Source organism: Xenopus tropicalis, chromosome 3 (genome assembly GCF_000004195.4).
Source record: "Xenopus tropicalis strain Nigerian chromosome 3, UCB_Xtro_10.0, whole genome shotgun sequence".
NCBI lineage: Eukaryota > Metazoa > Chordata > Amphibia > Anura > Pipidae > Xenopus > Xenopus tropicalis.
Window position 1 is genome coordinate 138,483,394 of NC_030679.2, and position 14,112 is coordinate 138,497,505.

Here is a 14,112-nt window from a genome sequence, read left to right on the forward strand (position 1 = left end):
GTGTGTTGTACTTCTTGGGACTATATATATATGTGTGTATAGAAGTATGTGCGCTCGTGTATAGGAAGGAGTAGAGGTGTGATGCTGATTCCCGTACCCACCTAGTGCCGCTACATTTCTTTCACAAGAAAAACACTTCACAAGTCTTTTCTGTTTTATTGAATTACTGTGGGTCCATAACACCAAGGTTGGCCACAAACCTGCAGGTTGATTTCCCTTTATCCACCATCCATAGACAACACTGCCAGGTTCACCCCCTTCAGGCAGCATAGGGCAGGCAGAGTATGGCACACACAGGCAGCATAGGGCAGGCAGAGTATGGCACACACAGGCAACATAGGGCAGGCAGAGTATGGCACACACAGACAGCATAGGGCAGGCAGAGTATGGCACACACAGACAGCATAGGGCAGGCAGAGTATGGCACACACAGGCAGCATAGGGAAGGCAGAGTATGGCACACACAGGAAGCAAAAGGCAGGCAGAGTATGGCACACACAGGCAGCATAGGGCAGGCAGAGTATGGCACACACAGGCAGGGTAGGGCAGGCAGAGTATGGCACACACAGGCAGGGTAGAGCAGGCAGAGTATGGCACACACAGGCAGGGTAGGGCAGGTAGAGTATGGCATAAACAGGCATCATAGGGCATGCAAACTATGGCACACACAGGCAGCATGCATAGGTTTCTCATTTTCTTTTCTGCATTTTGTTTTCATTTTTTCAATTTAGATCTTTCAATTTATGGCTTATATTGGTGGAAATGAGTCTAGCTCTTACTTACTTTATCTCCCTTCCTCTCTCTACTGGCACATTCCCATAAACAGTCATTAAACCTGTAATTAAAAAGCCTTGCCTGGGGGGTGTGGCTACCAGCTCAATTTGAGATGACGTGCAACAACTTAGCTAGTCTGGGTCCCATCAGTGACACCTAAGGGCTGTGACAGACAGGGAGATTAGTCGTCCCTTGTCGCGGGCGACTTATCTCCCAGAAATGCCATCCCATCGGCTAGAATGTAAATCGCCGGTGGGATGGCATACACAGCGCAGCGATTTGCCGAAATCACCAAAGTTGCCTTGAGAGGAAACTTTGGCTATTTCGGCGCGGCCCATGCCATCCCACTGGCAATTTACCTTCTAGCCGGGGGAATGGCATTTCGGGGAGATTAGTCGCCCGCGACAAGGGATGACTAATCTCCCCGTCTGTCACAGCCCTAAAAGCTCTTCAAAAAAATGTGAAAACGAAGCCTATACCACGTGAGAAATATTCTCTGCCTCAGAGAGTACTTATGTTGCAGAATAAGGCACAGCGGCAGAAGCTGTAGCAAAGCTCGGAATATATGCCCGCAAAGGGAAACAAAATGGCGCCGGACCTCGTACAGAGCAACAGGTGTATACTCCAGCATGCACCAGCACTGCACATCCAGCAAAACCAGCGCTAACCGATCTACTCTCCGAGATAAAATCCAGCAGAGAGGCATGCACGGGGCTCATAGCTACCAAAGTGGAAGTGAAGGTGGAATTATCCATTATTCATCACAACATGCAAAAGATATGGGCTGGAGGATGTAAGGAGACCACTCTCAGAGCCCTCGGAGGGTGAGTCTCCAGAAACATTTATTCAACAATGGCTTACTGATCTGTTTGGTAAAGACTCGCTCACATCTACCTTTTCGGTAGAGCAAGCCCACAGTGTTCCTATGCGACCACCACCACCTGGAGTCCCTGCCCGTTAATAGCCAGATTATTAAATGCAAGGGACAGAGACAAAATCCTTTTTTTCGAAGAAACAAAGGCCAGCTACTATTTGAAAATGTAAATATTGCTATATATCCTTATTACTCCCTGGAGGTGCAAAGACAACGCGCCAAGTTCACTGAAATTAAAAAAGTATTAAGGGAGGCGAAGATGACATACACCATGCTATGTCCCACCAAATTGCACATCACAGTAGTAGGTCCACTTTTTCACCACTCCGCAGGACATGGATCCACACCAACAAACAGCACAATGGATACAATTCTCTGTCAGATCTCACAAACCGGGTGTAATATGTTGTGATAACAATGTGCCAGAGGATAAGGTTAATAGTTAACATGTTGCACAAACTTGATAAGCCGCAAAGATACCTCTACAATGGCATAAAGACTTTGTTCAGTAACAAGCATAGAGGTTACCAGACTTTTACTTGCTGTTTCTACCAGTTTAGGGGGGACCCTTGATGACGGAGCTGACTAGTTCTCTACCGACTCTGACTTCTTCTCTACAAAGGCTGCACAGGTCAAGCTGGAAGTTACTTGCACCCCGCAGCACTCCCAAATGAGTGCATTTTGGTTTGGTTAAATGTTTGTGTTTGGGTCAAATCTGCGCCCACTATATATTGAAAGCAGGTGGGGAGGGAAGGGGAAGATAGCAAACCGATACTTATAAATATATACTGTGTAAATCAATGTCTATCTGGGCCATTAAGTTTAACGGGTTGTTAGTTCAAAAGTTAATTAGGAAAAAGTTAGGGGCTGATTTACTAATCCACGAACGGTCCGAAGGCATCTGAATGCGTTTTTTTCATAGCCGCTACGACTGTTTTGCAAAATGACACGACTTTTTCATTGTGCTTCGACTTGCGCGAATTGTCGCGACTCTTTCGTAGCCTTCGCGCCGAGTATGAAGGTTTTGGATTCATGATAAAGTCGTAACGGCGACAAAAAAATTGCAAAAAATACGAAAAAGTCGCAAAATGTTTGTTTCCAATCTGAATTTTTCCCATTCGGATTCGAATTCGTGGATTAGTAAATCAGCCCCATAGGCTAAAGCCATGGTACTCAGGCAAGATATATATATACTGCACAATGCTACAGTCAATATAATATGCTTACAAATATGGGCCTATCTGTATTGAGCTGGAATGTACGGGGACTAAATGACCCAATTAAGAGGAGACTTGTACTAGACTATATTAGAAAACAAAATGCAGAAATAATCTTTTTGAAAGAAACACATTTAACATAAAGTAAACGTACCACTTTACAAAAGCAATGGGTCGGATGGAGTTATCACTCCACATTTTCTACATATACTGGGGTTACCTCCATTCTAGTCAGAAAATCAACTGTATTTCAACCCCTTAGGATACAATCAGCCCCACGATGTAGATATGTGTTTGCCTACTGTTTACTAAATGCCACCGCTGTCATTTTGACAAATATATATCCATCCCCCTCCGTGCACAGATGAATGTATCCAAAAGCTGATTATATTTATAACATCCAACCCTCGTGCCCAAATTATATGTGCAGGGGACTTTAATTCCCATCCACAAAAGGACAGACTTCATAAAAACACACTAATTACAGTCCCCCCCCTCCTCCAATTTGTTAGCTCTAACACCGGCAGTGGGATAAATAGAAGGATAGAGGTACCTTCACCCTAATGATTTACAATACTCTCATCCTTCCCTCTCACGTATTGATCTAATATTTGTGTCTAAAGGTTTATTAGCAAGTAAATCTCCCTCAAAACTCCACTACCCTGCAAGCCGCCCAACAAAACTATGCCAACTATTTAATATTAATAGCAAAAAGGAAACAACTTTTTGCTAAAGCAAGCTTCATTGATCAAGGGGAACGTGCAGGTAAACTATTGGCTTGCCTTGCAGAACAACATTCATCCCTCCCAGTAATAACAGAATTGGTAGACTCAGAAGGTACTCACCATACCAAACCTGAATCGATAACGTCCCTATTAACAGGTTTTTATAATGAAATCTATCAATCCAAAATAAATACCACTGAAACAGAGACAGTGGACTTCTTAAATAATCTAGGTCTTCCAAAGCTTCCAGAGGAATATAAGAAGCAGTTAGATAAGGACTTCACTCTCACTGAACAAATATCTGGATTGGTTACCAGCCCCACAAAATCAATAACTTTCTTAGTAGACTCACCCCCAGAACTGCAAACCCCATTGGATATTCCATTCCCAGTGGAAAATCAATTAACAAACTTAGGAAAAAAGGTGAAATTACCCCAAATGGACTTCCATGAAAAAACAATAACTAAAGTTAAAGCAAGGGAATCGCTCACACTAGGCCCAATGGGCAGAATCAATTTGATAAAAATGATTCTCCTACTTAAATTAACCTATGTCCTACTAAAAGCTCCCCTCCGAATAGCAAAGAGGTTTTTTTTCCAATTAGAGGCTATATTTCGTCAACATGAGCCTCAATACTCTTACCGGAGACAAAGACAAGGGAGGAGTAGCACTACCCAGTATTTGCTTGTATTACTTAGCGGCTCAAATCATTTCAAGTCATTTTGCCCTGTGTGGTGGAAGAGGCGCATCATCAAACTCTTTGCCATTTGCACAAAATGCTTTTTGGAAGCAAGTGTACACCTATTCAGTGGTTGTTTATTAATAAAACCAGCCAACACAACATATCAAAATGTAGTAATACAACATGCTCGATTAATATGGGTAAAGGCAGTACAAATCCTTCACTCATTTACAGGCTTCTTTCCGCAAACCCCTCTACGGTGTAACTTTTGGTTCCCACATGTGGCCAAATTAGGAGAGAAACCAGTATGGATGAATTGCGGAATTCATAATATAGGGGACGTGTGGCAAAATGGGGCAATGGTCACATTTAATAGTCTTAAGGACCCCATACACGGGATGATTCTAGCTGCCGATATTGGGCCCTTAGACCGATGTATGGGCACTACCGACAGGCCTGCCCAACCGATATCTGGCCTGAAATCGGGCAGCTATCGATGGGGCAGGTTAGAAAATCTAGTCAGATCGGGGACCGAATCGGCTCGTTGATGTGGTCCCCAAACCGACTTTGCCTATACCCGTCGTTAAAATTTGATCGTTTGGCCCCAGGGTCATCGAATTAGCCTGGATTCTCCTGTAATGGCCCACCCGTAGGTGGGGGATATCGGGAGAAGATCCGCTCGCTTTGGCAACATCAAAATAGCCTGGATTCTCCCGATATCACCAATTTGTAGGTGTATGGAGGTGTACGGGCACCTTTAAAGAGACCTTTCAGCTTCCCTCTACCCCGTGGTTACAATATATGCAGGTACAAAAAAATCTAACAATACAGTATAATAAAGAAACTATCCAAATATCTCAAAACTTAACAGAACAAATAATGGACTAATATCTTTGCTATATGCTAGTCTGCATAATAAATTGTTCAACAAACCCCTAGAGAAACTAAGGGAAGACCTGGGTGTGCCAGATGATGATGAAGAAACATTGGAATCCCCCTTATGGCATCACATAACTACAGAGATAGGATGATACAATTATATTTTGTACACAGAGCATATTACACTCCATCCAACTGCAGCAAATATTCCCAGGGACATCATCAGAATGTCCTAGATACCACATACAAAATGGCATATGGTATGGGAGTGTTCGATTCTGGGAAAATACTGGACAAGGGTTTCGAATAGACTAGACTTGATCCTAGAGCTAAAACTTCCAAGAACCAATCAAACGTGTCTTCTAGGTGTAGGACTCAAAGAATTACTCTCACAACACCTTAGTTTATTTACCAGAGAATGTTTATTTTTAGCTAAAGCAATAAAAAGGAAATGGAAAGATTCAACACCTCCCAAATACACACCATGGCTCTCTGAAGTCGGTCATCTCTGCACACTGGAAAGTCTAATATACAAATCCAGAGGAGCTCTCAAGAAACATGGAAAAATATGGGGAAAATGGCTGGAAAAATCTAATTAGCGAGGGGTATGTGGTATTCTCTTATGTTTTAATACAATATGATTGAAAGCTGCATTGTGTGTAGATATATTGGGGGGGGGAGGCAAAGGGAAATGCACAAAAAATGTAAAAAATGTACTTAAAATTACAATACAATCTGTACTCTTACACTGGGGAATATGTTTCATACCACAACCTTATTTTACTGTGTTACTTTATATTACAATGCAATGTAAAAATGCTGATACTGTTGTAAATTTTCTCAATAAACATGCCTGAAACCCCCCCCAAAAAAACCTTGTTTGGGTCCTGCACCCCCCTTGTCTAACTGTCGGCTGAATCTCTCCTTCCTTTCTTCTCAAAACTACTAGAACTACAGCACGTACACAATGAACTCTCACACTATCTAACTCCCTAATGGCCCCACTACAATCTGGCTATCTCTCCCATCATTCCACGGGAGCAGCCCATAGTAAAGTAGCAAACGACTTACTCACTGCTAAATAAAAGGGTCACTACTATCTCTTAATTTTGCTTCACCTATCTGTAGCTTTTGACACTATTAGGGCTCTGGCACATGGGGAGATTAGTCACCTGCGACAAATCTCCCTGTTCGCGGGCGACTAACCTCCCCGCATTGCCATCCCACCGGTGAGATTGTAAGTCGCCGTTGGGATGGCACACGCTGAGCCCACCCGCGACTTACATGTTCGGGGAGATTAGTCGCCCATGACAGGGGAGATTTGTCGCGGGCAACTAATTTCCCCATGTGCCAGAGCCCTTAATCATTTCTCTTGCTCTATATTCTCACTGGGGATTTAAGAAATGACTCCATCTTGGATCTCCTCCTATCTTTCTAATCAATCCTTCAGTGTCTCCCATACGGCCTCCACCCCCTCTCTTCACCTTCTCTCAGTTGGGGTCCCTCAAGGCTCCGTTCTTGGACCCCTCCTATTTTCAATCTGTACCACTGGTCCTGCTCAGCTAATCAACTCATTTGAGTTTCAGTTAGTGATGAGCGAATCTGTCCCGTTTCGCTTCGCCATAAAATTCGGGAAGCGGCAAGAAAATTTGCAAAACGCATTTGTCGCCACGTATAATTTTTTTGTCACCCGCACTTTTTGACACGACTGCGTCCAATTTGGCATACAACAAAAATTTTTCTGCACGATGAATTTTTTCACGGCGAATTTTCCCGCGGCGAATGGGGAAATGGGCTGCGAATCCATGCCTGGCAAAAAAATTTGCTCATCACTAGTTTCAGTATCACTTATATGCAGATTCCCATCTACCTCTCTTCTGATCCAGTGTCGGACTGAGATGGCCGGGGCCACCAGGAAACCCTGGACAATGGGCCCACTCTCTTTAATTCCTCCTCTCCTCCTTCAAACTCATTATTATCCAAAACAATCAGGAACTTAGACTTTCTACCCCCGGGCCCCACTATCAGACTATATTATTCCTAGACCCCATATCTCATACGCCCAATTTCCACTCTTTCCAGATTTGCCAATATGCAGGCCCGGATTTGCGGAGAGGCCGCAAAGGCCCGGGCCTAGGGCGGCACAGATTTAGGGGCGGCATGCCGCCCCGCCGCAACGAAATTTTGAAATTTTGCTCTGATACGGAGCGGTGGGGATTTCTCCCCACTGCTCCGTATGGGCGTTAAATGCCTGCACATGCGCGCTTGCGTCGACGCGGTGCGGCATGGGGGGAGGGGGGCGCTTGTTTGCGCAGGCACAGGGGGCACGAATGGGGGACGGCCTAGGGGCGGCTGCTTTTGAAATCCGGCGCTGCCAATATGATTTTTTTTTGAGAGTCTCTCTCAATTTCTCCCAATTTACTCTATATACTCGAGTATAAGCCTAGTTTTTCAGCACCCAAAATGTGCTCAAAAAGTCACCCTCGGCTTATACTCGAGTCGGGTCCCTCCAAACTAGCACCCTCTGTCCTTTGTGTGCAAATTAGGCCAACCGCAACCAGACCCTCCAGTGCCCTGGCCCGCTCCCAAATTCATCTTCATCTACCATCCTCACCTGTCCCATTCTGCACTTTATATTCTATATAAATTATATATAGTTTTGAAGGATTTTAACTCTTTGTGTGCTAGCTTGGTTGCTGATTAAGTACTCTTAAGGTATCATTGTTGATAAAACAATTGTTTTTGTTGACCCTCCACTTACAGAGCTAGTTTTTATTTGAAATAAATATTTAAAAACATATACCCCACTGAGGCCTCATTTAATGTAATTTTATAGGTATTTATTTTGATGAAACTTAGCAGTAGCAGCTGCATTACCCACCCTTGGCTTATACTCGAGTCAATAAGTTTTTCCAGTTTTCTTAGGTAAAATTAGGTACCTTGGCTTATATTCCAATCGGCTTATACTCGAGTATATATGGTACTAGACAATTTTGACACAGAGTAGAATGCAAAATACAAGAAATGAGATCTACTTATCTGCCCAAATGTTCATGCTGTAGGAGCATGCCTATTACCTGCTGTAATCTGCTCTGAAGGAGAAACTCAATTGTTCTGAATGCCTGCTTATCACCTTATTTAGCTAATAAAGGAGTCATCTTTACACAACGTTTGTTTTGCTTCATATAAAAAGTTCCACCCTATAATATATGTCCGTCGATATACACATTAATAAACCATAAAATAATGGTAGCCTTTCTGGCTTGTATTAGTCCCAGCTTGGACAGCAACATAAGCGACTCCTTCTGGTTGAATATTTATTGAATAGAACTTGACCTATTATTGGTTATAACTGGTATAGCGCCACATATTTTCATGATTTTTATTTAAACAACATCCTCCTAGTTACACAATACTGAAAGCTGAGAGTGACCTGATGGACTTTGGCGATAAACTGATTTTCTACAAACTTGGTGCACTTAGGGGCATGTTTACCTGCAATATTGAAGTCAAAAGCTAAGCCACAGGGTAAGTGACTTTTATTAAAATAAGTTTAATATTTAGGGTGAGTTTTGCTTTCTGGCTCTGGGTAATTCTAAATAGAGAACTTCCATTTTAAGTACTAAGGGCCGCCCCCTGGGATCATAGGATTCACAGTTCACACAAACCAACCAAGGCACACATACATGTTAGGTCACATACTGTAAGCCAATGAATAGACAGAATAGAGAGAAGTTAATTTTTCTCCCACACTACTTCCTGTTACAGTTAGAGCTGCATTACTTCCTGTCAGCTGATCTCTAAGGGAGCACACAGCCCATCACAAAATGGCGGCTCAAGGGAAAAGAAATGTAAAAGGCCAATATTTACTGATATATATTCCAGTTTGGTGAGATTCTTTAATAGGTCACTTGGTTAAAGAAAAACTATACCCCAGACAATGTAAGTCTCTATAAAAATATATTGCATAAACAGCTCATATGTAAAACCCTGCTTCTTCTAAATAAACCATTTCCATATAAATATAATTTTCAGTAGTATGTGCCATTGGGTAATCCTAAATAGAAAACTGCCATTTTAAGTACTAACGGCCGCCCCCTGGGATCATAGGATTCACAGTGCACACAAACAAGCCAAGGCACACATACATGCTAGGCCCCATCAGCCAATGAATGGACAGAGTTCTGCCTTTTGCTCCCACACTACTTCCTGTAGAGCTGCATCACTTCCTGTCAGCTGATCTCTGAGGGAGCACACAGCCCATCACTAAATGGCGGCTCAAGGGAAAGAATATAAAAGTGCCATATTTACTGATATATATATATTCCAGTTTGCCAGGATTCTTTAATAGGCCACTTAACATAATATAAACTGTCTGTTGGTTACGTGTTCATTCTGGGGGTGTAGTTTCCCTTTAATTGCCACCGAATGTTGAAAACTAGAATTCCAGCTGTTGAAGTTACCAGGAGAAGCTTTTGTTTACCTATGACTGCCTCATTGGCCTCCTTCCTGGGACTATTCTGTTCCCCTGTGGCCTTACCTTTCATTGGTCTCCTGCACAAACTCAAGCCCTGAAAGAGAATATACAGGAAATCGTAAACGTGGCTTTATTCAGCCATCATGCTCTTCCTCAGGGTTGGGCTTGTTCTTTGATTATTGCCTTAATACAATGACAATAATCACTACCCCTTGCCTCTTGTTTCTCAACTTTTCCATCAATCAAAATGTGCAGGAATCTTTATCAAACTTGCCCTCAGACACAATCTAATTTAGATCCATGAAGGTAATGAATGGAGGAGGGCTTTTACCCTTTGGATTCTGTAATGTCCCAAATGTCTTTGTAAAGACTTATTAGGGCAGTTAGTTAGTATCCTGATATTCTCTAAAGACATACAGAACCCCTGACTTCTGGTATGTGAAGTGCTATTTTGTCTGAGAAAACAATTCCTCTGCACCAAGATTGGAAAGAGTGTCTTTGAAGTCTCCAAAATGTTCTTTTCAAGGGTATATACAGTAAATTCCAAGAAAAGCTTTGCCAAAATAAAAATGGGTTCACAAAGTGTTAACCCAAGGCAAGCTCAGTGTTGATTGTATATTTGCCAATTCCGCTTCATTATTAGTTATCCCCAAAAAAAAGTTATCCCCAAAAAGTTATCCCCAAAAATCTAAAAAAAAAACAAAAAGGGAATAGCCCCTTACAGGCACATGATATGATTGTCCCTAAGGACTATTTTAGATCCTTCTAGATAAGTTTTTAGGTGTGTTCTATATTGCTTTTCCTAACTGGTTCTTGACCCTTAGGGGGAGATTTACTAATCCACGAATCCGAAAGGGAAAAAATCGAATTGGAACCGAAAATTTTGCGACTTTTTCGTCGCCGTCACGATTTTTTCGTATTTGTTGCGCCGTTTTCGTTGCCGCCGCGACGTTATCGTATTTTGCGTGACTATTTTGTCAATTTTCTCATTGATTATTTGTGACTGACCTTCATGTTTCAGCAGCTGCCCAGAGCCCACTGAGTATGTGCGGTGCCACTGACACTGAATCCAAGATGGGGAGCTTCTGTGAAAACTTTGAAGACCTGGATCATTACTAATATAGAGATGCTGAACATTTAAGCTGGTGCAGTAAGGTAAGTATATAAAATATGGCTTTTCTAGGCATATTAATTGTTAGGTTTAGTTCTCATTTTGCTCTCTGTGCAAGCAAATGTAAATAAGAAAAATATGATAATGCTGTTATATGTTGCTCTGTTCTTATTGCTGTGAATTGTTTATTTGTATGTGAGTTGTATAAAGTTATTTTTGATGGAAAGCCATTTGTGACACACAAAGATGCAAATACTCCAGATGGGTTTTTTAGTGTCAATATGATGTCTGCAGCATTTTCTTTAGGCATAATACCCATGTACATTCAGTAACCCACCCACTGATGCGATGTATCTGGATTTTCGGCAACTTGATGTTACCCAGCGATGGATGCAACACAAACCATTTCTTTAGTTCTATTACCAGCCTTACAAGTAAATGGAGGGGATATTTGGCTGGTGAACCTGGATATTATATTGCCTACCTGTTACAATATCTTTGTACTGTTATTCCATTCCATTTGGGTATAAAGGCTGTGCAACTTTGTCTGAGGAGGCAAAGGACCCTGTCCATGTCAGTGGGTAGCCTTGTGGTGCCATTGTATGCTAAGCACGTACACAGAGGCCCAAACTGCCCCCCCCCCCCAGAACCCACAGACTGCCAGTCCGGGCCTGATTTTCAGTACACAGAGGCCCAAACAGCCCCCCATAGGCCCAATAAATAGTGACTGTCTATGGCACCTTACAGCAGCCCCTCTGGCATTTACCTGAACCCACAGATTGCCAGTCCGGGCCTGATTTTCAGTACACAGAGGCCCAAACAGCCCCCCATAGGCCCAATAAATAGTGACTGTCTATGGCACCTTACAGCAGACCCTCTGGCATTTGCCTGAACCCACAGATTGCCAGTCCGGGCCTGATTTTCAGTACACAGAGGCCCAAACAGCCCCCCATAGGCCCAATAAATAGTGAGTGTCTGTGGCACCTTACAGCAGCCCCTCTGGCATTTGCCTGAACCCACAGATTGCCAGTCTGGGCCTGATTTTCAGTACACAGAGGCCCAAACAGCCCCCCCATAGGCCCAATAAATAGTGAGTGTCTATGGCACCTTACAGCAGCCCCTCTGGCATTTACCAGTATGGGCCTGTGCCAATGTATCAGTTAGTTGGATTTATTGAGAAAACATCCTCCTTTTCCTATGAGATGTATAATGTCAGACTGGCCCACCAAGATACCAGGAAAACGCCCAGTGGGCCCTCCTACTCCTAACCATTTGGCCTACTTCCTGGTCATTCATTATTTCTGAATGGGAACAAAGAGGAAAAATAAATAGAAGGCTAGATGCTAGCATGTATTTAAAAATAATAGGAGAATAAAGATGTTGAGTGAGGAAAGGAGGAAAAATAGTTTGGAGAGTGGATCCATAGTCTATGGTTTTCTGGTGGGCCCCTGGGGTTCCAGTCCGACACTGGAGATGTATCTAGGTGGCACCTGTTGGTGGCACTACATAGAGGGCACCTTTATGGCTGGGCTCCCATACTGATACATTGTTGGGTACCTTGATTCATGGGTTCTGCGTTTACAGTTTGGAATGTAGTCAAGGAAATTGCTTTTCTGAATGTGTTAAAGTTTACAAATGAGCCTCTATTTTGCACTTTGCACCTCACCTCTTTTATGTTTGTTAAATGATAGAAGGTAAATGGGAGTTATGATTATGGGTGGGGAGCATGCATATATAAGCTGCCATTTAGTTATGACAGGGGCCCAACGATGCACTCTCTCCCACAACCATGGGCGCTGGCTGTCAAGAGCCAAAATTCTGATTTCCCAATCTGAGTTTTGGCTCTTCTAGTGCAGAAAGCAATGAAAATGCTGTTAAACATGCCCGCACTATGTGAATAAAAGATAATAACTACTGACAACTGTTCCATATACTGGATAAAGATCAGTTATGAAATATTTCCCCTTTTCATTTATATGTAGAACAGTACTTTCTAAAGTCACTTTCTTAGACTTACAACTGACCCTTATACCATATCAGTCTTTAGTCCTTGCACCCCGACCTCTTAGCCCAGAAGTCCTTCCATACGTCCCGCAGTTCATCCCCCCTATAATGGTGCACTGTGATCAACTTGTTAAACAGGCAGAGGTCGTAATTTATCCTGTGCCCATTAAATATATTAGGAGGTGGGTTAGTGGGTGGGATCTTCATTTCGTACAAGCAGATTCCCATAAAGGAATCCTCCATTGGCACCACCCTAATCGTCTGGGCTGCATGGTAAATCTTTTTGGCCATATCAGCAGAGAAGGCATAGCCAGGACCAGAGCAGTATGGGGGATAAGTGTCATTAGGATACACTTCCTTGGGGACATACCATTTGTATTCCTTGGCTCTTAAAGGACCTGTGTTGGCTACAATATATCCTGTAAAGTAGTTCTGACGGACTGGTAATCCTGGTTGCAGGAGGTGATGTACAAGATAGTCCACATTGAGAAACATATCATTGTCTATCTTCATTACGTAACTGGCATCTGGGCAATATTTAGAAATCCACTCCATGCCCATTAGGGTTTTAAGAGTCAAATTATAATAGGTATCCGTAAAGTCCTGCTGTACTAGGTCCCCATAGATGTTCATTTCCTCTTCTAACTGCTCCTGCACCCTGTCTGTCGCAGTCACAGAGACCCCAACCAGGAAAACCGTGACCACAGCAACATCTATGTAGTTACTTTCATTTCCCCAGGTTTCCCGAATGATTAATCGTGAGTTGATATCATGGCTCTCTCCGATCACAAGTAAAATAAGGAAGGGATTCTGCTTCTGGCATTTTTCTTGTGGGTTCAGGAGAAACTTATAAGGATAGGGATAAGGGGGTGTCAATGGGTGTCTTGTAGTAGACAAAGGTAGGCCCAAACCAGGGCTTTCAGTTGGCTGTGGCTTGGGTTCTGAAGGGTTTGGTTGTGGCTTGAGTCCAGAAAGGCTTGGTTGTGGGTTGGGTTCCAGAGGGTTTAGCTGCTCATTGAGTTCTGAAGGATTTGATGAAGAGTATGAGATATGAAAATGGTCTCTCCTTGTTATGAAGAAGTAGAATGTAGAAAATGAGAATATAGTGAGGACTGAAATTTTACAGTACGTCCAACATGTACGTTCGCCAACCATTATAACTTCCAGATGATGCTGTATGGAGAAGAGCAGAGAACCTCGGTCAAATGTGTGAATCAGAGTAAAGGTGGCCATACACGGTAAGATCCGTTTGTTTGGGGAAGTTATCAAACGAGTGTATTTTCTCCCACTATGCCCACCTTGAGTGGGTGATATTGGGCTAATTCTATCATTTGATAGGGTTGCCACCTGGCAGGTAAAAATGATGCTT

The 14,112-nt window shown here is 42.9% G+C and overlaps 1 protein-coding gene across 1 annotated transcript; it reads right to left on the reverse strand.

Moving 5' to 3' along the window:
• Positions 1-12,385: 12,385 nt before the first annotated feature.
• LOC116409818 (beta-1,3-galactosyltransferase 2-like) lies at positions 12,386-14,112 on the reverse strand. Its single transcript, XM_031899399.1, has one exon. It carries the CDS (start codon positions 13,974-13,976, stop codon positions 12,783-12,785), a length of 1,194 nt encoding a protein of 397 aa, XP_031755259.1. The 5' UTR covers positions 13,977-14,112; the 3' UTR covers positions 12,386-12,782.